The following is a 25,419-nucleotide window of genomic DNA, read 5'->3' on the forward strand; positions in this document are numbered from 1 at the left end:
GGCTACCTTGAAGAATCTCAAATATAAAATATATTTTGATTTGTTTAACACTTTTTTGGTTACTACATGATTCCATATGTGTTATTTCATAGTTTTGATGTCTTCACTATTATTCTACAATGTAGAAAATAGTAAAAATTAAAGAAAAATCCTGGAATGAGTAGGTGTGTCCAAACTTTTGACTGGTATTGTATGTACATCATTGGTTGGAGGCTTCAAATTAGTGAGCAGCTGCTCTTGCAATCATTGTCACAAAATTCCATCTCCGACACCACCAAAACAACCACTATGCAGATGTTGGCTAAAGCGGATCTGGATGAATAAAGTAGCAAAATGACGGTAACTTTCCCTAATTCCAAGGTTTTCTAGAAATCCCGGTTGAAGGATTCATTAGTCGCAGTAAACTTGAGAAAATATGTGTTGTACCAGATTTAGCTAGTAGCTAATTTCCGTCTGCAAAGAGTATTCACTAAAAAGGGCATAGCCGCGGGAACTTGTTTGGGGGTGCTGGGATTTTTTCCCGCGCTGCAGACAGCTATATCGGTCCGCTAATACAGGACTATTAAAGGCCCAGTGCACTACTTTTGTGAAAAATATTTTCTTCCCACGGCTATGGAAAAGGTAATTGGGTTTTGTATTACTGCCAAGTGACTGCACAGGCTGGTTGAATAAATGAAATCCACTATTGTACATAAAAATATGCAAATTTATTCATTAAAAATAAGTAAATGAGAATTTCTTGGTACAATCATCACATTACTTATTATCTACGTCCCAAATGGCACCCTATTCCCTATATAGTGCATTACGTTTGCCAAAGTCCTTTTGGCCCTGGTCAAAAGTAGTGCACTAAATAGAGACGGTGCTATTTGGGATGCACCCATGATGTTTTGGCATCACATTTGAATGAAACAAAAATGTAATTCGGCTAGCGTCACACCGACACAGGAACGGACTGATGAACACTACCAATCAACACATACAGCGTTGACACAATCCGAAACAGGAAGTGACATCTTCTGTGTTCAGGGCCAACACTGATTGGCTGTATCCATTACTATTGTATAAATGAGTGTCACTTGACTCAGGACACATGACACAGATATCAAACTATAAACAAGTCCTATATTTAGTCCTGATTCATGTCTTTCTAGCTAATCAACAGACCCCTTGTCCCGCTGTGCGTGTCCTTGGATGTCAGCAAACCAAAATGGCAACCGCCTTGGTACGGCGGTTTGGCTGACAAGAGAAGAGCGAGTCAGTTTCATTTCCGGACAATGACCGCCTGGTCCAGGTAGATGGCTTCCCCCAAAAGAGCACAAGTCGTGAGCCTTTGGCAGAAGCCTGGACCTGTATCCAGGCCTGGTAGACTCCTTGTAGGGCACTAGGTATACTACTGTGAAGAGGAAGGGGGATTTAGAAGCTTGATTTTGGTCCTGGTCAAGTACAGTGGAGACTGAGGCTCTGTCTGTTTGGCACTAGAATAGCTTATCACAACAGGTGGGGGGCACAAATCTGGATGGGAAGGAGGGAGCGAGGGCTGGGGTGGAATGTTGGGGAACAGGAATTATGGCTTTGGCACTGAGCCGGCAGTGTGGAGTGAGGGGGCTGGGGTAGCGCCTTAAATGTCACACTATTCCCTATATAGTGCACTACTTTTTAAAAGTAGTGCTACATATTGAATAGGGTGTCATTTGGCACGCTGACAGAGTCTGGGTAGTGATTCCAAAGTGCCAGGGGGAGAGTCTCAGACAGAGCTGAGTTTAACCAGGCCCCTGACAGAGTCCTCGTGCAGAGAGTCCTGGCTGGCAGGGTCGTAGAGCTGGGCCGGGTTCATGTGTCCCCCGTGGGTCATGTGGGCGGGGCAGGGCAGAGTCAGAGGCATGGGGCCGGGCGAGGGCGTCTCCTCAGGACTGACAAAGTGATGGTGGTGGCAGTGGGTGTCTGGGTCCCTCAGGGTCAGCATGTCCCCCGCACAGCCCAGGCCGGGCATGGAGGAGGGCAGGGAAGGCTGGCTGGGGGCCAGTGAGGCACAGGGGCCCCCCAGGGAACTCTTCCCAGGGAGAGTGGGTCCCTCTCCGCCCATCATGACAGGGTTGCTGTGGAGCAGGGGTGTAGCGGCAGCCTGCAAAAGGAATTTGGTGCTCTGAATGCAGTGCTCTTGGTCACACTGAGGAGACGGGGAAAGTGACAGGAGATATAGATGAAGGTAAGAGAAGGGGGGGAAAAAACGTAGGAGAATGATATGTTTTTGAGGAGGGACAAGAAATAAAGAAAGTAAATGAGAGGGACAGGAAATACACACATATAAAAAGGTTAACAGACAAAAGAGGAAGAAAGTTAGTGAAACAAGGTCTTCCATAAAACATCCCATTACTACAGGCTCATTAGCATGTATAATCAACTCAATGCCTCATTCAACTCAAACAGGTGGTACTACCATGTCATTTCCATTCGATTTCCATTTTCAACACATTTTGAGATTTCCCAATGCTGCTTCCTTTTTTATTTTCAAACATTTTCATAATCTCTGCACGGGCGTACGGCCAAAGTTACTTGTTCTCACAGCTGCCAGCTTCAAGCAAGGCTGTATGCAAATAAGGAACTAGCTAGAAGACTATGATTATTCTGCTTGAGATAAAAAAGGGCTATTTGAAACCACTGCAGGGAGAGGATCCACAGACTGCAGGGGGATAACACACATCAGCATTCATCAGAGTACCGACAGGTGAATTCAAATATGGATATATTTAGATGGAGGGTGATAGGATTGCCTCAGAGTGAGACGTGAGAAGTTACACCCCGATGAATCAATGAACACAAACACATAAGCTGTGTTCATTCACTATTAAATACTGCTCTCTGGATCACAGGGTAAAGCCCACTGCGACCACCAGTAGGGAGAGAGGGAGAGAAAAGGGAGAGAGAAAAGAGAGAGCGAGAGGATAAATAGCGAACCAGAGAGAGAGAGAGAGAGAGAGGAGAAAGGGAATCAGAGCCCAATAGTGACATGAATAGAGACAGATGACTGCTCTCTGTTGGTCGTAATAATGACAGAGTCCAGTTCAAAGAGCCATTTGTAAGTGAGTTGCTGACATCATAAGGGGAGTCCACTTTGAAATAACTTTCAAAGCGTTTCTCAGTGGTTATAAATACTGAAGTGCCAACTCAGTCCTGTGAAACCACAGAATGCATTAAGAAAGTGCTCTCTCTCTCTCTCCAGAGCACACCCACATCTCCCTCTTCCTATTTCTCACACACACACAACCTACCATGTGAATGTGAAGCTGGGTGGAGTTGTACATGCTGCTCCCATTGGAGTGTGACACAGGCTGGGGTGTGTCTGGCTGGATGAAGCCTCTTCTGTCAATAAGACTAGAAATAAAAGACATGGCACATGAGCAGAGGTCTTGAAATGTGTGTGTACCTGCAAAAGTGTCTGTGTTCACGCTTAGGTGTTTGTGTGTGTGTGTGTGTGTGAGAGAGAGAGAGTCTGCTTTGGTGTGCATGTGTGTAACTGCAGAGTGTTTGTGTGTGTGTCGCCTTGGTGCGAGCATTCATGCGTGTGTGAAGCCTCCGCGCCCCATCTCTCCATGCATACCCACACACAGAGCAGATGGTAGTCACCCGTCTACGGACAGAGAACAGTCACCTGAAATTCCCAGAGGATCCAATGTACAGTACCTACCTACTGAGCAAACCACACACATACCTCAGCTAGTATTACACATACCTCAGCTAGTATTACACATACCGCAGCTAGTATTACACATACCGCAGCTAGTATTACACATACCTCAGCTAGTATTACACATACCTCAGCTAGTATTACACATACCTCAGCTAGTATTACACATACCGCAGCTAGTATTACACATACCTCAGCTAGTATTACACATACCTCAGCTAGTATTACACATACCTCAGCTAGTATTACACATACCGCAGCTAGTATTACACATACCTCAGCTAGTATTACACATACCTCAGCTAGTATTACACATACCGCAGCTAGTATTACACATACCTCAGCTAGTATTACACATACCTCAGCTAGTATTACACATACCTCAGCTATTATTACACATACCTCAGCTATTATTACACATACCTCAGCTAGTATTACACATACCTCAGCTAGTATTACACATACCGCAGCTAGTATTACACATACCTCAGCTAGTATTACACATACCGCAGCTATTATTACACATACCTCAGCTAGTATTACACATACCTCAGCTAGTATTACACATACCTCAGCTAGTATTACACATACCTCAGCTAGTATTACACATACCTCAGCTAGTATTACACATTACACATACCTCAGCTAGTATTACACATACCTCAGCTAGTATTACACATACCTCAGCTAGTATTACACATACCTCAGCTAGTATTACACATACCTCAGCTATTATTACACATACCTCAGCTATTATTACACATACCGCAGCTATTATTACACATACCGCAGCTATTATTACACATACCGCAGCTATTATTACACATACCTCAGCTAGTATTACACATACCTCAGCTAGTGTTACACATACCGCAGCTAGTATTACACATACCGCAGCTAGTATTACACATACCGCAGCTAGTATTACACATACCTCAGCTATTCCACTATTGTCAAGCCAGATGCAACCCATTAATGTGATAGGCCAGCTAATGAATCAATGATAATTGTTACTCCACCAGATGTTTGAGAAACTGACTTGATTTTGTATCTGCGAGTAGTGTATGGAGTCAAATGAATGGGTGAAATAATTTAGGCCCCAAAATAAAATTGACCCTAATGTAACTCCATAGTTTTGGTATTGTGGTGTCATTGGGGATAGAGCAGATGACTGGATGAATGACATTATCCTCTACAGCCAGACCATTTGCGTTAAATGCAATAAAAAAACATATGCTGTAGGGACGCTTACGATGGATGTGCCCCAAATTGCACCCTATTCCCTATATAGTGCACTACCTTTGTCAAAAAGGTTGCAATTTGGGGTGTAGACAATGTGCTGAGCTCATCCTAATAATGTGTAAGACAAGGCTAGTTCCAGCTCCCTCGAAAGAGAACAGAAACAGAGTGTACAGTAATTATTCCTGCCTGCGTGCACTGATGGATATCTTGATTGAAAGCGTTGCTCATTTAACACAGTGGCTGACAGTTTGATTCACATAAGGGGAGCTCATTCAGTGGGTGCTGACTAATGCAGTAAAGGAGAGGAGAGGAGGAGGAAGGGGAGAGAAGAGGAGAAGGAGGAAGGGGAGAGGAGGAAGGGGAGAGAGGAGGAGGGAGAGAAGAGGAAGGGGAGAGAGATGGAGGGATAGAGGAGGAGGGAGAGAGATGGAGGAGGAGGAGGGAGAGAGATGGAGGGGAGGAAGAGAGAAGGAGGAGGAAGGGTTGAGAAGAGGAGGAGGAGGGAGAGAGATGGAGAGGAGGAGGAGGGAGACAGATGGAGAGGAGGAGGAGGGAGAGAGATGGAGAGGAGGAGGAGGGAGAGAGATGGAGAGGAGGAGGAGGGAGAGAGATGGAGAGGAGGAGGAGGGAGAGAGATGGAGAGGAGGAGGAGGGAGAGAGATGGAGAGGAGGAGGAGGGAGAGAGATGAGGAGGAGGGAGAGAGATGGAGAGAGATGGAGAGGAGGAGGAGGGAGAGAGATGGAGAGAGATGGAGAGGAGGAGGAGGGAGAGAGATGGAGAGGAGGAGGAGGGAGAGAGATGAGGAGGAGGGAGAGAGATGGAGAGAGATGGAGAGGAGGAGGGAGAGAGATGGAGAGGAAGAGGAGGGAGAGATGAGGAGGAGGGAGAGAGATGGAGAGAGATGGAGAGGAGGAGGGAGAGAGATGGAGAGGAAGAGGAGGGAGAGAGATGGAGAGGAAGAGGAGGGAGAGAGATGGAGAGGAGGAGGAGGGAGAGAGATGGAGAGGAGGAGGAGGGAGAGAGATGGAGAGGAGGAGGAGGGAGAGAGAGGAGGAGGGAGGAGATGGAGGGAGAGAGATGGAGAGGAGGAGGGAGAGAGATGGGAGGAGGAAGGGGTGAGAAGAGGAGGAGGAGGGAGAGAGATGGAGAGGAGGAGGAGGGAGAGAGATGGAGAGGAGGAGGAGGGAGAGAGATGGAGAGGAGGAGGAGGGAGAGAGATGGAGAGGAGGAGGAGGGAGAGAGATGGAGAGGAGGAGGAGGGAGAGAGATGGAGAGGAGGAGGAGGGAGAGAGATGGAGAGGAGGAGGAGGGAGAGAGATGGAGAGGAGGAGGGAGAGAGATGGAGAGGAGGAGGGAGAGAGATGGAGGGAGAGAGATGGAGAGGAGGAGGGAGAGAGATGGAGGAGGAAGGGTTGAGAAGAGGAGGAGGAGGGAGAGAGATGGAGAGGAGGAGGAGGGAGAGAGATGGAGAGGAGGAGGAGGGAGAGAGATGGAGAGGAGGAGGAGGGAGAGAGATGGAGAGGAGGAGGAGGGAGAGAGATGGAGAGGAGGAGGAGGGAGAGAGATGGAGAGAGGAGGAGGAGGGAGAGAGGTGGAGAGAGGAGGAGGGAGAGAGATGGAGAGAGGAGGAGGGAGAGAGATGGAGAGAGGAGGAGGGAGAGAGATGGAGAGGAGGAGGAGGGAGAGAGATGGAGAGGAGGGAGAGAGATGGAGAGGAGGAGGGAGAGAGATGGAGAGGAGGAGGGAGAGAGATGGAGAGGAGGAGGGAGAGAGATGGAGAGGAGGAGGGAGAGAGATGGAGAGAGATGGAGAGGAGGAGGGAGAGAAATGGAGAGGAGGAGGGAGAGAGATGGAGAGGAGGAGGAGGGAGAGATAGATATTTTATTTCATTTGGTTTTTTATTAGGTCCCCATTAGCTGTTGTGAAAGCAGCAGCTACTCTTCCTAGGGTCCACACAAACCATGAAAGATGACATAATACAGAACATTAATAGTCAAGAACATCAAGGACAGAACTACATACATTAAAAAAAATGCACACGTAGCCTTCATATCAATACGTACACACAAACTATCTAGGTCAAATAGGGGAGAGGTGTTGCTTTATCAGTTATCTTAAATCAGGTTTGCTGTTCATTTGAGCAATACGAGATGAAAGAGAGTTCCATGCAATAAGGATTTGGGGACTGTGAAAAGACCCCTGGTGGCATGTCTGGTGGAGGGGAGGAGGGAGGGGTGAGAAGAGGAGGAAGGAGAGAGATTGAGGGGAGGAGTGCGAAAGAGAGATGGAGGGGAGGGGAGGAGGGAGGGGAGAGAAGAAGAGGAGGAGGGAGAGAGATGGAGGGGAGGAGGGAGAAAGAGATGGAGAGGACGGAGGGGAGAGAAGAGGAGGAGGAGGGAGAGAGATGGAGGGAGAAAGAGATATGGATAGGATGGGAGGAGGGATAAAAAGAGATGGAGAGGACGGGAGGGAGGGGAGAGAAGAGGAGGAGGGAGAGAGATGGAGGGGAGGGAGAAAGAGAGATGAGGGGAGGGGAGGAGGGAGGGGAGAGAAGAGGAGGAGATAGAGAGATGAATCTAAAATCCCTTGGATCTACAGTTGAGCTACAGTCGTGACTGTGTGGCCCCTCAGCGCATACAAAAGTATGTGTTCTCATTGGACAAGTTTCAGGAAGTACCTCCCTGTTTCAAATAGTTTTCTCCTTACTGAACACGACCAGCCTTGCTGTTAGGGTTAGTTTGGCCATGGCAGACAGAGACTCACCTGGGTGGAAGAGGACCACAGAGGGCAGCACAGCAGTTGGTCAGGATGTTCCCGTAGCTGTAGGGGTTGTAGTTGTCCTTCGCCCGTTTGGTCGACCACGAGCCTTTAATCTGGAGGGGGAACATGACCCATCAGTCCAAAGGGAAGGGAAGGGAACACTGCCGCTACCTCGCTCTCAAACCAAGGTGCATGAATTGAGGAGCAAATTGAAGTGAAGAGGAAATTCAGACACTCTTGGAGGACAGTGGAACTTGACCAATCACACCAGAGAGACAGTTCAGAAGGATGAGGGAGGATGTTCGAGTGTTCAATCTACCAGAACCTCAGCAGCGCAAGTGAAAAAAAATCAGGCCAGCAAGTTATTACATGGAGGACCAAGCGTGAAATGAGCCTTAATGAGACAGAATTTATATCAGCAGTCAAAGACGGAGAGAGCTGGATGATGACAAGTGGTGTGTGTGTGTACTCACGTCCTCGTTGGTGGTCTGATTGGAGCTGATGAGGTAGGTGTGGAAGCCCGACAGGCCCATAATGGACCACACCGAGAAGAAACACACCAGCACCTCCAACACAGTCATTCAGTTAAGGAAACGAGACCACCATCACTACAACAACTGGCACGTCGTCACGGTGACTGAGAGGTGGAGAGAGCTCTTGCATTTGACCTTGGTAACATAGTGGGACATAGTGGTATTGACTACCAGAAGATTGTCGGGCCATTGATTTACTAGGCAATGCAATCTCCATGTGGTACGGCTCCATGAAATAACTGCTGTGTCCTCCGTAATGTCCCGAGAGACTCCAGGCAAAGTGGATACACACCAACAATCAACTAACATACACATCTAACCCAGCACACGTGCTACACACGCAAACACACACGTTAATGCCTCTCCCCCTATCATTTGTTTAGTGTATTCCAGCCTACAGAGTGTGTGTGTGTGTGTGTGTGTGTGTGTGTGTGTGTGTGTGTGTGTGTGTGTGTGTGTGTGTGTGTGTGTGTCAGATCTGTTGCCTCTGCAGGATGACAGGGGGCGGGCCTATGTGCAGTGTGATCAAGGCCCAAATGAAAAATGACAGGTGCATGATTGTCAGAAAGCAGCAGGGTGGCTGGATGGAGACGAATGGAAAAGAGGCAATGTGTCTGTCTGCTCCCTAATGGAAATGAAAAGAAGGGAGATGGCAGCGTATAGCTCTCCCCTCAAATCAAACGAAAACCTGTCCCACAATGCACAGAATTTAAACACCTCCTCCTTGTGTTTATCTCTTCTGATGTTGTGTGTACGTGTGCGTCACGATTTCCGGACATTTGAGAAATTTACCGGACCCATATGCATTGGGTGCATAACCTGATTAGGGCGTCCACCCACGCTGCTCACAATGACAGAAATCACATTTAGATTATGGTAATTCATCTTAACATGGAATGGCGTTTCTGAATTCTGATGTGCACTTTGAAGATGTTAGAATAACAGTCCACATGTACTTTTCCTCAGCCAACAAGACGAGTAACGAACAGCAAAATCACTAGCTTATGTCAATCTACTATCCCCATAGTAGAAAAGCTTACCTATTCTATTAGTCAGCTTGTTGTTCTGCGCGAGAAAGAAATAGCCTATTCCAAACAGACTCTGGGACAATAGATTCCAAATTCATACGACCAGTAGTCCTAGCCTACACCAAAAAAACGTTAAAAAGCAAAGAGGCTGATGCAACAGATCAAAACGTTTAGTTTAAAATGTTGATAAACTATTATTTCTTCACATTATAAGCACAGCAATGTGCACAAGGCTGTAGGCTACACGCACATTTTCGTTCCATAATGCAATTAGCTGGAAACCGTAATTGTCAAAAGCACATGCGAGCGGTTTCCTGTGACAGAGATGAAAGTACCTTTAACATGTTAGTCATTTAGCATAAGCTCTTATCCAGAGCCACCTACAGGAGCAATTAGGGTTAAGTGCCTTGCACATACAGATTTTTTTCACCTCGTCGGCTCGGGGATTCGAACCAGCGACCTTTTGGTTACGGGCCCAAAGCTCTTAATCACTAGGCCGCTGTTGTCAAAAAACGGCTATTACCGGCTAACGGAAACGTTGGTGTGTGTGATAACCATTAGATTACTCCCACAGTTGGAAAGAGCGACATACTTACAGTATCATCTGTCATTCAGAGATGAGGACAGTATCATCTGTCATTCAGAGATGAGGACAGTATCATCTGTCATTCATAGAGATGAGGACAGTATCATCTGTCATTCAGAGGGATGAGGACAGTATCATCTGTCATTCAGAGATGAGGACAGTATCACCTGTCATTCAGAGAGATGAGGACAGTGTCATCTGTCATTCAAAGATGAGGACAGTGTCATCTGTCATTCAGAGATGAGGACAGTATCATCTGTCATTCAGAGATGAGGACAGTATCATCTGTCATTCAGAGATGAGGACAGTATCATCTGTCATTCAGAGATGAGGACAGTATCATCTGTCATTCAGAGAGATGAGGACAGTATCATCTGTCATTCAGAGGGATGAGGACAGTATCATCTGTCATTCAGAGATGAGGACAGTGTCATCTGTCATTCAGAGAGATGAGGACAGTATCACCTGTCATTCAGAGAGATGAGGACAGTATCACCTGTCATTCAGAGAGATGAGGACAGTGTCATCTGTCATTCAGAGATGAGGACAGTGTCATCTGTCATTCAGAGATGAGGACAGTGTCATCTGTCATTCAGAGATGAGGACAGTATCATCTGTCATTCAGAGATGAGGACATTATCATCTGTCATTCAGAGATGAGGACAGTATCATCTGTCATTCAGAGAGATGAGGACAGTATCATCTGTCATTCAGAGAGATGAGGACAGTATCATCTGTCATTCAGAGGGATGAGGACAGTATCATCTGTCATTCAGAGATGAGGACAGTGTCATCTGTCATTCAGAGATGAGGACAGTGTCATCTGTCATTCAGAGATGAGGACAGTATCACCTGTCATTCAGAGAGATGAGGACAGTATCACCTGTCATTCAGAGAGATGAGGACAGTGTCATCTGTCATTCAGAGATGAGGACAGTGTCATCTGTCATTCAGAGATGAGGACAGTGTCATCTGTCATTCAGAGATGAGGACAGTGTCATCTGTCATTCAGAGATGAGGACAGTATCATCTGTCATTCAGAGATGAGGACAGTATCATCTGTCATTCAGAGATGAGGACAGTATCATCTGTCATTCAGAGATGAGGACAGTGTCATCTGTCATTCAGAGATGAGGACAGTGTCATCTGTCATTCATAGATGAGGACAGTGTCATCTGTCATTCAGAGAGATGAGGACAGTGTCATCTGTCATTCAGAGATGAGGACAGTGTCATCTGTCATTCAGAGAGATGAGGACAGTATCATCTGTCATTCAGAGATGAGGACAGTGTCATCTGTCATTCAGAGAGATGAGGACAGTATCATCTGTCATTCAGAGAGATGAGGACAGTATCATCTGTCATTCAGAGAGATGAGGACAGTATCATCTGTCATTCAGAGAGATGAGGACAGTATCATCTGTCATTCAGAGAGATGAGGACAGTATCATCTGTCATTCAGAGAGATGAGGACAGTATCATCTGTCATTCAGAGAGACGAGGACAGTATCATCTGTCATTCAGAGAGACGAGGACAGTATCATCTGTCATTCAGAGAGACGAGGACACTATCACAGACAGATAGACAGACAGACAGACAGACAGACAGACAGACAGACAGACAGACAGACAGACAGACAGACAGACAGACAGACAGACAGACAGACAGACAGACAGACAGACAGACAGACAGACAGACAGACTCTCCCCCAGTGAAAGGATATCTGGCAGGGCTGTCTTTGAGTGCGCTGAGGAAGCCTGTCCGTTTGGATCCTGCGGAGAGCAGAGAGAGAGAACAGAGAGAACAGAGAGCAAAGAGAGAGAACAGAGAGAGCAGGGAGAGAGAACAGAGAGAGCAGGGAGAGAGAACAGAGAGAGCAGGGAGAGAGAACAGAGAGAGCAGGGAGAGAGAACAGAGAGAGCAGGGAGAGAGAACAGAGAGAGCAGGGAGAGAGAACAGAGAGAGCGGAGAGAGAACAGAGAGAGCAGGGAGAGAGAACAGAGAGAGCAGGGAGAGAGAACAGAGAGAGCAGGGAGAGAGAACAGAGAGAGCAGGGAGAGAGAACAGAGAGAGCAGGGAGAGAGAACAGAGAGAGCAGGGAGAGAGAACAGAGAGAGCAGGGAGAGAGAACAGAGAGAGCAGGGAGAGAGAACAGAGAGAGCAGGGAGAGAGAACAGAGAGAGCAGGGAGAGAGAACAGAGAGAGCAGGGAGAGAGAACAGAGAGAGCAGGGAGAGAGAACAGAGAGAGCAGGGAGAGAGAACAGAGAGAGCAGGGAGAGAGAACAGAGAGAGCTTGTTGGTAGAGTGGAACATCCAAAGTCTCACTGAGCACCATGATGATGAGCTAGTCAATACACAGCATTACTTCACATAACTGAAGCTACTCACACTGACTGACTGACTGCACCTGGGAGAGTAACTGATGTTACTCACACTGACTGACTGACTGCACCTGGGAGAGTAACTGATGTTACTCACGCTGACTGACTGACTGCACCTGGGAGAGTAACTGATGTTACTCACGCTGACTGACTGACTGCACCTGGGAGAGTAACTGATGTTACTCACGCTGACTGACTGACTGCACCTGGGAGAGTAACTGATGTTACTCACGCTGACTGACTGACTGCACCTGGGAGAGTAACTGATGCTAGTCACACTGACTGACTGACTGACTGCACCTGGGAGAGTAACTGATGCTAGTCACACTGACTGACTGACTGCACCTGGGAGAGTAACTGATGCTAGTCACACTGACTGACTGACTGACTGCACCTGGGAGAGTAACTGATGCTAGTCACACTGACTGACTGACTGACTGCACCTGGGAGAGTAACTGATGCTAGTCACACTGACTGACTGACTGCACCTGGGAGAGTAACTGATGCTAGTCACACTGACTGACTGCACCTGGGAGAGTAACTGATGCTAGTCACACTGACTGACTGCACCTGGGAGAGTAACTGATGCTAGTCACACTGACTGAATGACTGCACCTGGGAGAGTAACTGATGCTAGTCACACTGACTGACTGCACCTGGGAGAGTAACTGATGCTAGTCACACTGACTGACTGCACCTGGGAGAACAGAGAGGAGCAGAAAAGGAGATCTCTAGCCCTGTGCTCTGTCTATACAGCAGTAACACATTGAAAACCTCCCTACACAAAGGCAATGATGAGAAAACTAGGTTTAATTCAGGGCTTGATGTGAAGGGTCAATAGGCTGAATCAGTCAAGTAATCCACCAGAAACTCTAGACTTGATCAAAACACCTCTACTGTGGTGAAGCAGGGAATGTGTGCATCCCAAATGGCACCCTATTCCCTATATAGTGCACTACTTTTGAACAGAGCCAATAGGGTACCATTTGGGACGCGACAATGACTGCCAATTAAGGGTTCAGAAGAAGCTCTTCCCATCTGGGGCGGCAGGTAGCCTACTGGTTAGAGCGTTGGACTAGTAACCGAAAAGTTGCAAGATCGAATCCCTAAGCTGACAAGGTACGAATCTGTCATTCTGCCCCTGAACAAGGCAGTTAACCCACTGTTCCTAGGCCGTCATTATAAATAAGAATTTGTTCTTAACTGACTTGCCTAGTTAAATAAAGATAAAATAAGGCTACACATAGGACACACTAACCACAATCAATCCCCACAACCCGGTTAGTTACAGTAATCAATGGGCCTACTGCTGATCACTGATACAAATGAAACCTCAATCCATTCATTATAGCCTGTAGAGAAGCCATTGTAGGAAATGACTAAACAAACAGGTATATAATTAAAGCCAGGCCATGCGTATGTTGACTCTCTCCCTGCAGTGAGTTGTGGTCCCCAGACCGGGGTTGCAGTGTGCACACCCCTGGGGCCGTATGTATCAAGCTCAGTGTATCTCAGAGTAAAAGATTACATGGACGGGGGGAGCTGATCCTAGATCAGCACTTCTCTTCTGAGAGGCTTGATACATACGGCCCCTGGTCTGCTGACTGATCTGTGGTGTAAAGTGTCACAATGCTCTGTCTCCTCACACAGAGAGAGAGAGAAGCCATGTCACCAGCTTTGCTGACAGCCAGCCTCCGCTGGGGAGCAGGGAGGGAGGGCAGTACTCTGCGGAGTGGAGGTAGGGAGAGGGGCTGATCGATGTCAGAGCCCATCTCACCCATTACAGAGATGAAGTGCCCTAGGAGGTAGTGTTGCTCAGGGCTAGAGGCTGCTAGAGGGTGTGGCCCTTGTTTATGTGTATATATTGCTGACTGTTAAATACACCTGAAAAGAATGTGAGAAACGCTGTGCTGCAGTGTATCGGGATAGGAAAATTAAGTAAAGATGTCTAGGGCAAAAAAAGATTGATACCTATTAGAGAAATACCAGGGTAATATATTCCCTCATCTTGTCCTTGTTGATATTATCTGCATAACAAACAGTATGTTCAGGGTACCTGACATGTACAGGAGACTTGTTTGGGGAAAAACTGAGTTTTGTGTTTATCTCAGGGCATCACCACTGTGTGTGTGTGTGTCTGGTCGGAGTCACTCACTCAGGATGACGTGTGTAATAACGAAGGCGAAGATGAAGACGGTGAGGAAGGAGAGGGACAGGATGAAGAGGTAGAAGAAACGGTAGTTCCTCTTCCCAACACAGTTCCCCACCCAGGGACAGTGGTGGTCAAAACGCTCTGCAGAGAGAGAGAGAGAGAGAGGGGAGAGAGAGGGGGGAGAGTGAGAAAGAGGGGAGAGAGAGGGGAGAGTGAGAGAAACAGAGAGAGAGAGAGAGGAGAGTGAGAAAGAGGGGAGTGAGAGAAACAGAGAGAGAGAGAGGAGAGGAGAGAAAGAGGGGAGAAAAAGAGGAGAGGGAGAAACAGAGAGGGAAGTGGAGAGAAAGGGAAACAGAAAAGTGTAAAGAGTGGAAGAGAGAATTAAAGGGGAAGAGAGAGGGAAGAAGGTAGCGGATAGAAAAGGAAATAAAAAGTAGAAAGCGAGGGGAGGGTAGATGGTTTAAAAGTCATACATATGGAACAGCCATGGAGTTAGTCAGTTTCTCCTATTATGTTCCCACAGAAAGAAGCCTGAGCGTCTGAGTGATGTCCAGGTCTACTCCACTCACCTACACAGTTGTCACACAGGCTGCAGTGCGAGGCCCGTGGGGGCCTGAAGATCTTGCAGGTGAAGCAGTACTTAAGCTTGACCGTCTGCCCGTTGATGACCACTTCTCTGATCCTCGGGGGCGGCCTGTACCCTGGACCACTGGGGCCATTAGCGGCGTCTGAAGAGGAGCACACAAGACCAAGTCAGATTTAGTTCACAAGGGAAGCATATTCCTTTGTTTTCCTATGTTGGATATCCAGTGCATTCTCAGAGCTGTATCTTATTTCAAAATGCACAGCCAGTCTGGTAGGGGCAAGATACGAACTCCTGTATCCAAGGGGGCTCTGGCTCTGTTTTTATTTCCCTGTTCCCCGTAATAAACAAAATAAGTCACGCAATCGCATCAACAGTATAGGCTTTCACAGTCAGCACATTTTACTGGCTTCCTCGCTGATGCAATTTACAGCGGCAGGCACCTGGGGCACGGTGGCACAGTGTTAACTTGATTACATTATTCATCTCAGATCTAGCACTCATCACACACACTGCATGCTCTTCCTGCTTGGAGATGGGGGGGGGGGGGGCACACCTAATTGATCCAGAAAAAGTTATTTATTAGTCTCAGTGTGGTCTGGGGGGTGAGGCTTCTGGTGGGTGGGGGCCAAAGGGACGGCCCTGCAGCCCTGCATAACACTTACTCTGCATCACTGCCTTGGACCATTGTTTTCATCATACACTGCATCATTCCTTGTTAACATTTCATTGCACTGTACCACTGGTTTATTGTTTAATATAAATAGAGTGTATAAACGTTAAAGATCGCTCCGCCATTTCCTGGTTGCTATAATTCTAATAGTTTCAGTTTATGTAACAAAACAAGCAAGGATAGTGTAGAAAACCATTCTACCATCTAAACCGCTGTGAAATATATTTTCCATAACCAAAATATTGTATTTTCAGCTGTTTGAAGCTGGTGTACAAAACCAAAAGTAAAAGACGCAAAAACTAAACTTAAGAATGGGAAGCATAGAAATAGCGCACATAGAACAGATTGACTGTTTCTTAGACTTGCTTTAAATGAGAAAGAAATATTTGTTATAGATCTGTCAATGTGAATTTGGTCAGATCGCCCAAAAAGTTAAATATTGCAGATTTACCTATCATGTTTCAGGCGACAACGGAATATCAATGTGGTGAACATCTGTGGGATTGAGGTTTAGCCTCAATATTTAACCACGACTTTGTGCATATGAAAAACAAGACATTGACAGTGGCGGTGACAGTAGCGTCGGAACAGAGCATACATTAAGTATATTGCGGAAAGGGAATGAGATCACTTGCAATCACATTCACGTCATTCTTATACACAGAGGATTGTGAATGCATTTAACAACACGACTCCTGCTGAAACACAGTGCAGGAATGATGAGAAGTATATATAAAAAGGAGGAGAGAGAGACAGAAAAACACACAGTGTGTCACATCCTGACCAGTAAAAGGGGTTATTTGTCATTATAGTTGGTCAGGGCGTGGCAGGGGGGTGTTTGTTTTGTGTGTTTGGGTATTTTGGGTTTAGGTTCTAGTTTTCTTATTTCTATGTTTAAATCTAGCTTTTCTATTTCTATGTGAGTTTTGGCAATGACCTCCAATTAGAGGCAGCTGGTTGTTGTTGTCTCTAATAGGAGGCCATATTTAGTTGTGTTTGTTTTCACTTGTGTTTGTGGGTGGGTGCTTCTAGTATAGTCTGTGCACCTTACTGGACTGTTTTTGTCATTTGTTTATTTTGATTAAGTGTTTTCTTTAATAAAATAAGAAGATGAGCACTTTACCCGCTGCGCCTTGGTCCTACCCTTACGATGTCCATGACACAGTGAGAGAGAAGCACAGCAGACATCAGACAGAATGCATTGTGGGACTGCAAGTTGTGGGAAGCAGCAAATAAAGCAGCTTAGAATTGAAAACACATCGAGCTGCTCCAAAGCTAACATTCGGGAGCGAGACTGAAGAAGCGTGGGAGAGACAAAGACAAAGTAGTAGTTTGAAGGCGTTTAGGTTGCAAGGGCTAGGTTGTGAAACAGACAATAGGACTACCTCTCCATAAGCTCACTGCTTTTTCAGTGCAGGCCTGTAATATTACTTTTCATCAACGTTCAATAAACAAAATGTAATTCTCGTTTATAGGTATTGTTTGTAGGCACGATTTTGACGACAATTAGCACCAATTTCCTGTTTGTAGAGTTGACGGTACAGTCCAGAACCTCTACATCCTTTAATACAGGATGTGCAGATGTTATTTCTAGACGTGCATCACATAGTGACTGGCCACAGACACTAAACAACCAAACTGAGTAAATATAACAGAATTCTTTCCACCCTTCCTCATCAAACGTATACAACAGCGTTGAGGTGGTGAGACATAGGCTATGTCCCAAATGGCAACCCATTTCCAATATAGTGAACTACTTTTGACCAGAGCCCTATGGGGACTGGTGAAAAGTAGTGCATTACATGAGAAATAGGGTGCCATATGAGACGCAGCCAGGAAACGTTTTCTCTTCTGCTATAAAAAAGCTGGAGTTAGATGCAGAGCAAGCAATGCCCAAATTTGGTCATTCTCTCAGTAATGACTCTTTTGTGATTGACAGGTCTGTTCCGGAATGCTGTATTCACATGGAAAAACACAGTTTAAATATACATTGATTGTTCGGTCTGTATAATACAGATTCTGTCAGTGAACATCCCTGACTCATTCTTCTTGGTTTGCATTGGATTGGGTGTCTCATAACAAAAGGGAACAAGTGTCTTGCATGTGATAAAGGAGGGTTGGTTCCCAAATGGCACCCTATTCCCTACATATTGCACTACCTTTAACCAGAGGCCTATGAGTCCTGATCGAAAGTATTGCACTAAAAGGGAATATGGTAAAACATTTGCGACACGGCTGAGATATTTTCTAAATTGAACTCTAAAATGAGTCCCTTAAAATCAGGCTGTTTGGACCACATGCCATTGTGCTCTGGGCAAAGCACCTCTCAAAGCTGATGTCATCTCTGAACACCTTATCATCTCACTGGCACGCACACACAGGCGTTTAGAGGGCGGCACGTGATTGGCTCGATCCACGCCGTTTAATAGAGGTCGGGTGAAGTTCACGTTGATAACAAATCTATCTACCTCATTAGAACACAAACAAGGAGAAGCAGCCACCTCAGAGTTCTGCCTCAGCAAAGTCCCAAAATGCACCCTATTCCCTACATAGTGCACTACTTTTGACCAGAACCCAGTTCTGGACTGTTAGGAAACCAGGTGGTCTCCATAGTTACCAATCTGTCTCTCCAAGTCGGCAGCCTCGTCGGGCGTGGCACGGGGCAGGACTCCCGGGTCACTGAAGCTAGCTCTGAACAGCATCCCCAGAACAAAGACAAACAGCACCCCTCCGATTACCGGGATGGCCGGGGTCAGGTTGGACGCCAGGAATGGGCAGCTGGAAGAGGGGAGGAACGAAAAGAATTAGGAATGGAAAAGCATGTAGCTCATTTCCCCCCCAAACATCGGACACCCCCAAACATCGGACACTCTAGTGGTTGGAGGATTAAATCACCTTGAGCTCAACATTTAAATGGCCTGGGAAATAACAGTACGTTTTGTGACTAAAGACACCCTTCTAGCTAGCTGACCACCAATTTTCATTGCAGTTTATGTAAGTTTTGAGACTTTTCAAAAAAGTTATATATATATATATATATAAACTCAGCAAAAAAAAGTAACGTCCTCTCACTGTCACTTGCATTTATTTTCAGCAAACTTAACGTGTAAATATTTGTATGAACAAAACAAGATTCAACAACTGAGACATAAACTAAACAAGTTCCACAGACATGTAACTAACAGAAATGAAATAATGTGTCCCTGAACAAAGGGGGGGGGGGTCAAAATCAAAAGTAACAGTCAGTATCTGGAGTGGCCACCAGCTGCATTAAGTACTGCAGTGCATCTCCTCCTGGACTGCACCAGATTTGCCAGTTCTTGCTGTGAGATGTTATCCCACTCTTCCACCAAGGCACCTGCAAGTTCGCGGACATTTCTGGGGGGAATGGCCCTAGACCTCACCCTCCGATCCAACAGGTCCCAGACGTGCTCAATGGGATTGAGATCCGGGCTCTTCGCAGGCCATGGCAGAACACTGACATTCCTGTCTTGCAGGAAATCACGCACAGAACGAGCAGTATGGCTGGTGGCATTGTCATGACAGGATGAGCCTGCAGGAAGGGTACCACATGGAGGAGGATGTCTTCCCTGCAACACACAGTGTTGAGATTGCCTGCAATGACAACAAGCTCAGTCTGATGATTCTGTGACACACAGAGTACAGGCCTCGGTGTAACGCTTATTCCTTCGACGATAAATGCGAATCCGACCATCACCCCTGGTGAGACAAAACCGCGACTCGTCAGTGAAGAGCATTTTTGCCAGTCCTGTCTGGTTCAGCGATGGTGGGTTTGTGCCCATAGGCGACGTTGTTGCCGGTTATGTCTGGTGAGGACCTGCCTTACAACAGGCCTACAAACCCTCAGTCCAGCCTCTCTCAGTCTATTGAGGACAGTCTGAGCACTGATGGAGGGATTGTGCATTCCTCGTGTAACTCGGGCAGTTATTGTTGCCATCCTGTACCTGTCCCGCAGGTGTGATGTTCGGATGTACCGATCCTGTGCAGGTGTTGTTACACGTGGTCTGCCACTGCGAGGACGATCGGCTGTCCGTCCTGTCTCCCTGTAGCACTGTCTTAGGCGTCTCACAGTACGGACATTGCAATTTATTTTTGCAATTTACATTTATTTTTTTGCTGAGTTTATATACACTGCTCAAAAAAATAAAGGGAACACTAAAATAACACATCCTAGATCTGAATGAAATAATCTTATTAAATACTTTTTTCTTTACATAGTTGAATGTGCTGACAACAAAATCACACAAAAATAATCAATGGAAATCCAATTTATCAACCCATGGAGGTCTGGATTTGGAGTCACACTCAAAATTAAATTGGAAAACCACACTACAGGCTGATCCAACTTTGATGTAATGTCCTTAAAACAAGTCAAAATAAGGCTCAGCAGTGTGTGTGGCCTCCACGTGCCTGTATGACCTCCCTACAACGCCTGGGCATGCTCCTGATGAGGTGGCGGATGGTCTCCTGAGGGATCTCCTCCCAGACCTGGACTAAAGCATCCGCCAACTCCTGGACAGTCTGTGGTGCAACGTGGCGTTGTTGTTTGGATCGAGACATGATGTCCCAGATATGCTCAATTGGATTCAGGTCTGGGGAACGGGCGGGCCAGTCCATAGCATCAATGCCTTCCTCTTGCAGGAACTGCTGACACACTCCAGCCACATGAGGTCTAGCATTGTCTTGCATTAGGAGGAACCCAGGGCCAACCGCACCAGCATATGGTCTCACAAGGGGTCTGAGGATCTCATCTCGGTACCTAATGGCAGTCAGGCTACCTCTGGCGAGCACATGGAGGGCTGTGCAGCCCCCCAAAGAAATGCCACCCCACACCATGACTGACCCACCGCCAAACCGGTCATGCTGGAGGATGTTGCAGGCAGCAGAACGTTCTCCACGGCGTCTCCAGACTTGTGCTCAGTGTGAACCTGCTTTCATCTGTAAAGAGCACAGGGCGCCAGTGGCGAATTTGCCAATCTTGGTGTTCTCTGGCAAATGCCAAACGTCCTGCACGGTGTTGGGCTGTAAGCACAACCCCCACCTGTGGACGTCGGGCCCTCATACCACCCTCATGGAGTCTGTTTCGGACCGTTTGAGCAGACACATGCACATTTGTGGCCTGCTGGAGGTCATTTTGCAGGGCTCTGGCAGTGCTTCTCCTGCTCCTCCTTGCACAAAGGCGGAGGTAACGGTCCTGCTGCTGGGTTGTTGCCCTCCTACGGCCTCCTCCACATCTCCTGATGTACTGGCCTGTCTCCTGGTAGTGCCTCCATGCTCTGGACACTACGCTGACCGACACAGCAAACCTTCTTGCCACAGCTCGCATTGATGTACCATCCTGGATGAGCTGCACTACCTGAGCCACTTGTGTGGGTTGTAGACTCCGTCTCATGCTACCACTAGAGTGAAAGCACCGCCAGCATTCAAAAGTGACCAAAACATCAGCCAGGAAGCATAGGAACTGAGAAGTGGTCTGTGGTCACCACCTGCAGAACCACTCCTTTATTGGGGGTGTCTTGCTAATTGCCTATAATTTCCACCTGTTGTCTATTCCATTTGCACAACAGCATGTGAAATGTATTGTCAATCAGTGTTGCTTCCTAAGTGGACAGTTTGATTTCACAGAAGTGTGATTGACTTGGAGTTACATTGTGTTGTTTAAGTGTTCCCTTTATTTTTTTGAGCAGTGTGTGTGTGTGTGTGTGTGTGTGTGTGTGTGTGTGTGTGTGTGTATGTATGTATATATATATATATATATATACATACATACATATACACACACATATTATATATATATATATATATATATATATATATATATATATATATATATTTTAACTCAGCAAAAAAAGAAACGTCCCTTTTTCAGGACCCTGTCTTTCAAAGATAATTAATAAAAATCCAAATAACTTCACTGATCTTCATTGTAAAGGGTTTGAACACTGTTTCCCATGCTTGTTCAATTAACCATAAACAATTAATGAACATGCACCTGTGGAACGATCGTTAAGACACTAACAGCTTACAGACGATAGGCAATTAAGGTCACAGTTATGAAAACTATATATATATACACACACACATTGTGAGACACACTGTATATTGTCAAATTTGACTGCGTGACAGAGCACATGTTTAATATCCAACTTTTTACCTACATTTTTCATGCTGATTTATATGTTAGTATTAAAGTGTTATCTACTTTCTCAAAACATAAGAATTATCTGTAAAACAAATAATGAGACATTATTTGGTCACAACACTCAAGAAGATGTTGGTGAAGAACCATTTTTAAGAGTCTACAGGAGGGCCCACCGGGCTACGCAATGAAGAGTTGACAGGGAAGTCATTTTTTTTTTTTTACCCGAAGGCTAGTCAACTATCTTGTAAACACTTTGGATACATGGTTGGTGTCTCTTTTTTGAACCAAATTAAAACAGATATATCTTAGAATTGAACCAAATAGTAAGGTGGCCAATAACTGGTGACCGTATGCCGATAATACGAGACGTATTTTGTAAACCGCTTATCAAAAAGCTGATAGAGTAGTTCTTCCACTGAAATGTCAAACATGCTAATTGCTAACCAGTTTTTACGACACCAATAATCACAAAACATTGATGGCTTGATCACAAGAACACTGTTGAAGGTAATATAGTTCTTAAACGCTGTTGAATATGTCGACAATACATTATTAGCCTATGCTAGGTGTATTTATTAGCTGGTCTTAGCGTGGTCTCTCTGTATCTGGGTGGGTGGAAAGTTTACAACTAATAAAACTGTTAGGATAAACAGGCATGTGCACACACACACATAATTATTTGATTCACTTGTAACAACAAACTCACTTAAACCATGCCTAGTGTTTTGTTCATGAACAGATGTTGGTTAGCACTACTGTACTGTCTGTCTTCTGTACCTAACGTCATCAGATGACAAGACTGGGGCCAGGGCCAAGGAGGAATGGCCTTCCTGGAAAGCTTTCTGTGGCACAATTCAACACACCCCATAGGGCTCTGGTCAAAAGTAGTGCACTATATAGGGAATAGGGTGCCATTCGGGACGTATCCACTGACTGAAATCTACTGGCCTCAGCCTGAGAAGAAAAACTATTTCCAAGCATTTTCCTCGACTGGCATCCGTGACAAAAGCATGAAATGAAAGGTATGCCTTCATATTTATTTTCACATTATTTCAACAAATGAACAGACGCTCCATTCTTCTCTTCTCATAGCCTGGGTCTATAGCAGCACATACTGTACATATGGCAATGGTATGGAGTTATGTGCATTTTTCCATACAAATGGACCCATAGGGCTATGGTCACACATAGGGCACTACAGCCTCCTGAGTGGCGCAGTGTTCTAAGGCACTGCATCGCTAGAGGCATCACTACAGACCCTGGTTCGATCCCAGGCTGTGTCGCAGCCGGCCATGACCGGGAGACACATGAGGCGGCGCACAATTGTCCCAGCGTCGTCGGGGTTAGGGGAGGGTTTGGTTAGCCGGTATGTTCTTGTCCCATCGTGCTCTAGTGACTACCTGTGGCGTGCCAGGCGCATGCATGTTGACTTTGGTTGCCAGCTGTACACTGCTCACTTAACCCGGCTAGCTTCCAGGTTAAGTGAGCAGGTGTCAAGAAGCAGTGCGGCTTGGATGGGTTGTGTTTCGGAAGACGCATGGCTCTCGACCTTCGCCTCTCCCAAGTCCGTACAGGAGTTGCAGCAATGGGACAACACTAACTACCAATTCTATATCACAATATTGAGGGTAAAAAGTAGTGCACTATATAGGGAATAGAATGCCATTTGGGAGACAGCCACTGTGGAGCCTGCAAGTTAAGCATTTCATGGTACTTGTGCACATGACAATAAAACTTGAACTTGAGTGAGAGGACATATTGACTGGTCCTATGGGTTAGTAAGGACAGCAGCCCCAGATGCTGTTATTCTTGGCTTGGTGGGGAAATTCCTAAATTACTCCACTATGGCTCCTCTCAGAGGATCTCAATCATTTGCAGATCATGGTTGCACCCGAACTGGCACACTATATCCTACATAGCGCACTACATTTGACCAGAACCCATAGGACTCTTGTCAAAAGTAGTACACTATGTAGGGAGTAGGGTACCATTTGGGACATAAGCCCATAACAAACATTTTTGGAAAGATTTTGGAAGTTCCTACCTGGTATTATATAGGGGGTCATAGATAGGTATTAAGATGGCGCCGACAGACGTAAGATGGCGCCGACAGGCGGCATCTTTATTGTGTGTTATTTCTTACATTATTAGCCCAGAATGTTTTTTGTGTTATTACATACAGGCGGAAATAACTTTTGGATATCAGAGCATCGGTAACTCACAAGCATTACAAACAGGAATACAACTTTCCCGATTTGGATCCTTTGTTCGTACCCCCCATGGCAATTGAACTTATCCCAGAGGCTACTCCAAGATGCCGCCTTGGGAGAAGAGGTATTCGGAGTGGACTTCTAGTCCGACTCAGGTGGCGTGCACATCATCCACCGCTTCAGAGTATATTACTCGCTAATGTTCAGTCTCTGGACAATAAAGTAGACGAGCTCAGGACGAGGATCTCCTTCCAGAGAGATCAGACGGCATCCCTAGCTGCGTCCTCAGAGCATGCGCAGACCAGCTGGCTGGAGTGTTTACGGACATATTCAATCTCTCCCTATCCTAGTCTGCTGTCCCCACTTGCTTCAAGATGTCCACCATTGTTCCTGTACACAAGAAAGCAAAGGTAACTGTACTAAATTACTATCGCCCCGTAGCACTCACTTCTGTCAGCATGAAGTGTTGAGAGGCTTGTTAAGGATCATATCACCTCCAACCCTCCAACTTACCTGACACACTAGACCCACTTCAAGTTGCTTACAGCCCCAATAGATACACAGACAATGCAATTGCCATCGCACTGCACTATCCCATCTGGACAAGAGTGCTACCTTTGTAAGAATGCTGTTCATTGACTATAGCTTGGCCTTCAACAACATAGTACCCTCCAAGCTCATCATTAAGCTCAGGGCCCTGGGTCTGAACCCAGCCCTGTGCAACTGGGTTCTGGACTTCCTGACGGGCCGCCCCCAGGTGAAGGTAGGAAAACACCTCCACTTCACTGATCCTAAACACAGAGGCCCCACAAGGGTGCGTGCTCAGCCCCCTCTTGTACTCCCTGTTCACCCATGACTGCGTGACCATGCATGCCTCCAACTCAATCATCAAGTTTGCAGACGACACAAGTAGTAGGCCTGATTACCAACAATGACGAGACAGACTACAGGGAGGAGGTGATGGCCATGGCGGAGTGGTGCCAGGAAAATAACCTCTCCCTCCACGTCAACAAAACGAAGGAGCTGATTGTGGACTTCAGGAAACAGCAGAGGGAGCACGCCCCATACACATCGACGGGACTGCAGTGGAGATGGTGAAAAGCTTCAAGTTCCTCGGCCTACACATCACTGACAATCTGAAATGGTCCACCCACACAGACAGTGTGGTGAAGAAGGCGCAACAGCACCTCTTCAACCTCAGGGAGCTGAAGAAATTCTGCTTGGCCCCTACGACCCTCACAAACTTTTACAGATGCACAATTGAGAGCATCCTGTCGGGCTGTATCACAGCCTGGTACGGCAACTGCACCGCCCGCAACCGCAGGGCTCTCCGGAGGGTGGTGCGGTCTGCGCAACGCATCACCGGGGGCACACTGCCTGCCCTCCAGGACACCTACAGCACCCGATGTCACAGGAAG

The 25,419-nt window shown here is 46.4% G+C and overlaps 1 protein-coding gene across 2 annotated transcripts in view; it reads right to left on the reverse strand.

Moving 5' to 3' along the window:
- Nucleotides 1–692: 692 nt before the first annotated feature.
- Nucleotides 693–25,419, reverse strand: part of LOC106571250 (palmitoyltransferase ZDHHC14) — a 32,089-nt gene continuing 7,362 nt past the window's right edge. Inside the window, exons 2-9 of one of the 2 annotated variants that reach the window (XM_045695618.1) lie at nt 18,246–18,406; nt 14,942–15,100; nt 14,376–14,513; nt 11,562–11,610; nt 8,165–8,267; nt 7,695–7,804; nt 3,273–3,375; nt 693–2,170 (exon numbers count right to left, since the gene is read on the reverse strand). In XM_045695618.1, the coding sequence (XP_045551574.1) occupies nt 1,748–2,170; nt 3,273–3,375; nt 7,695–7,804; nt 8,165–8,267; nt 11,562–11,610; nt 14,376–14,513; nt 14,942–15,100; nt 18,246–18,406 (1,246 nt within the window). In that variant the 3' untranslated portion in view covers nt 693–1,747. The remainder of the gene's footprint in view (nt 2,171–3,272; nt 3,376–7,694; nt 7,805–8,164; nt 8,268–11,561; nt 11,611–14,375; nt 14,514–14,941; nt 15,101–18,245; nt 18,407–25,419) is intronic. The other variant, XM_045695619.1, reaches the window with a different exon arrangement.

This window comes from Salmo salar, chromosome ssa15 (genome assembly GCF_905237065.1).
Source record: "Salmo salar chromosome ssa15, Ssal_v3.1, whole genome shotgun sequence".
Lineage (NCBI taxonomy): Eukaryota > Metazoa > Chordata > Actinopteri > Salmoniformes > Salmonidae > Salmo > Salmo salar.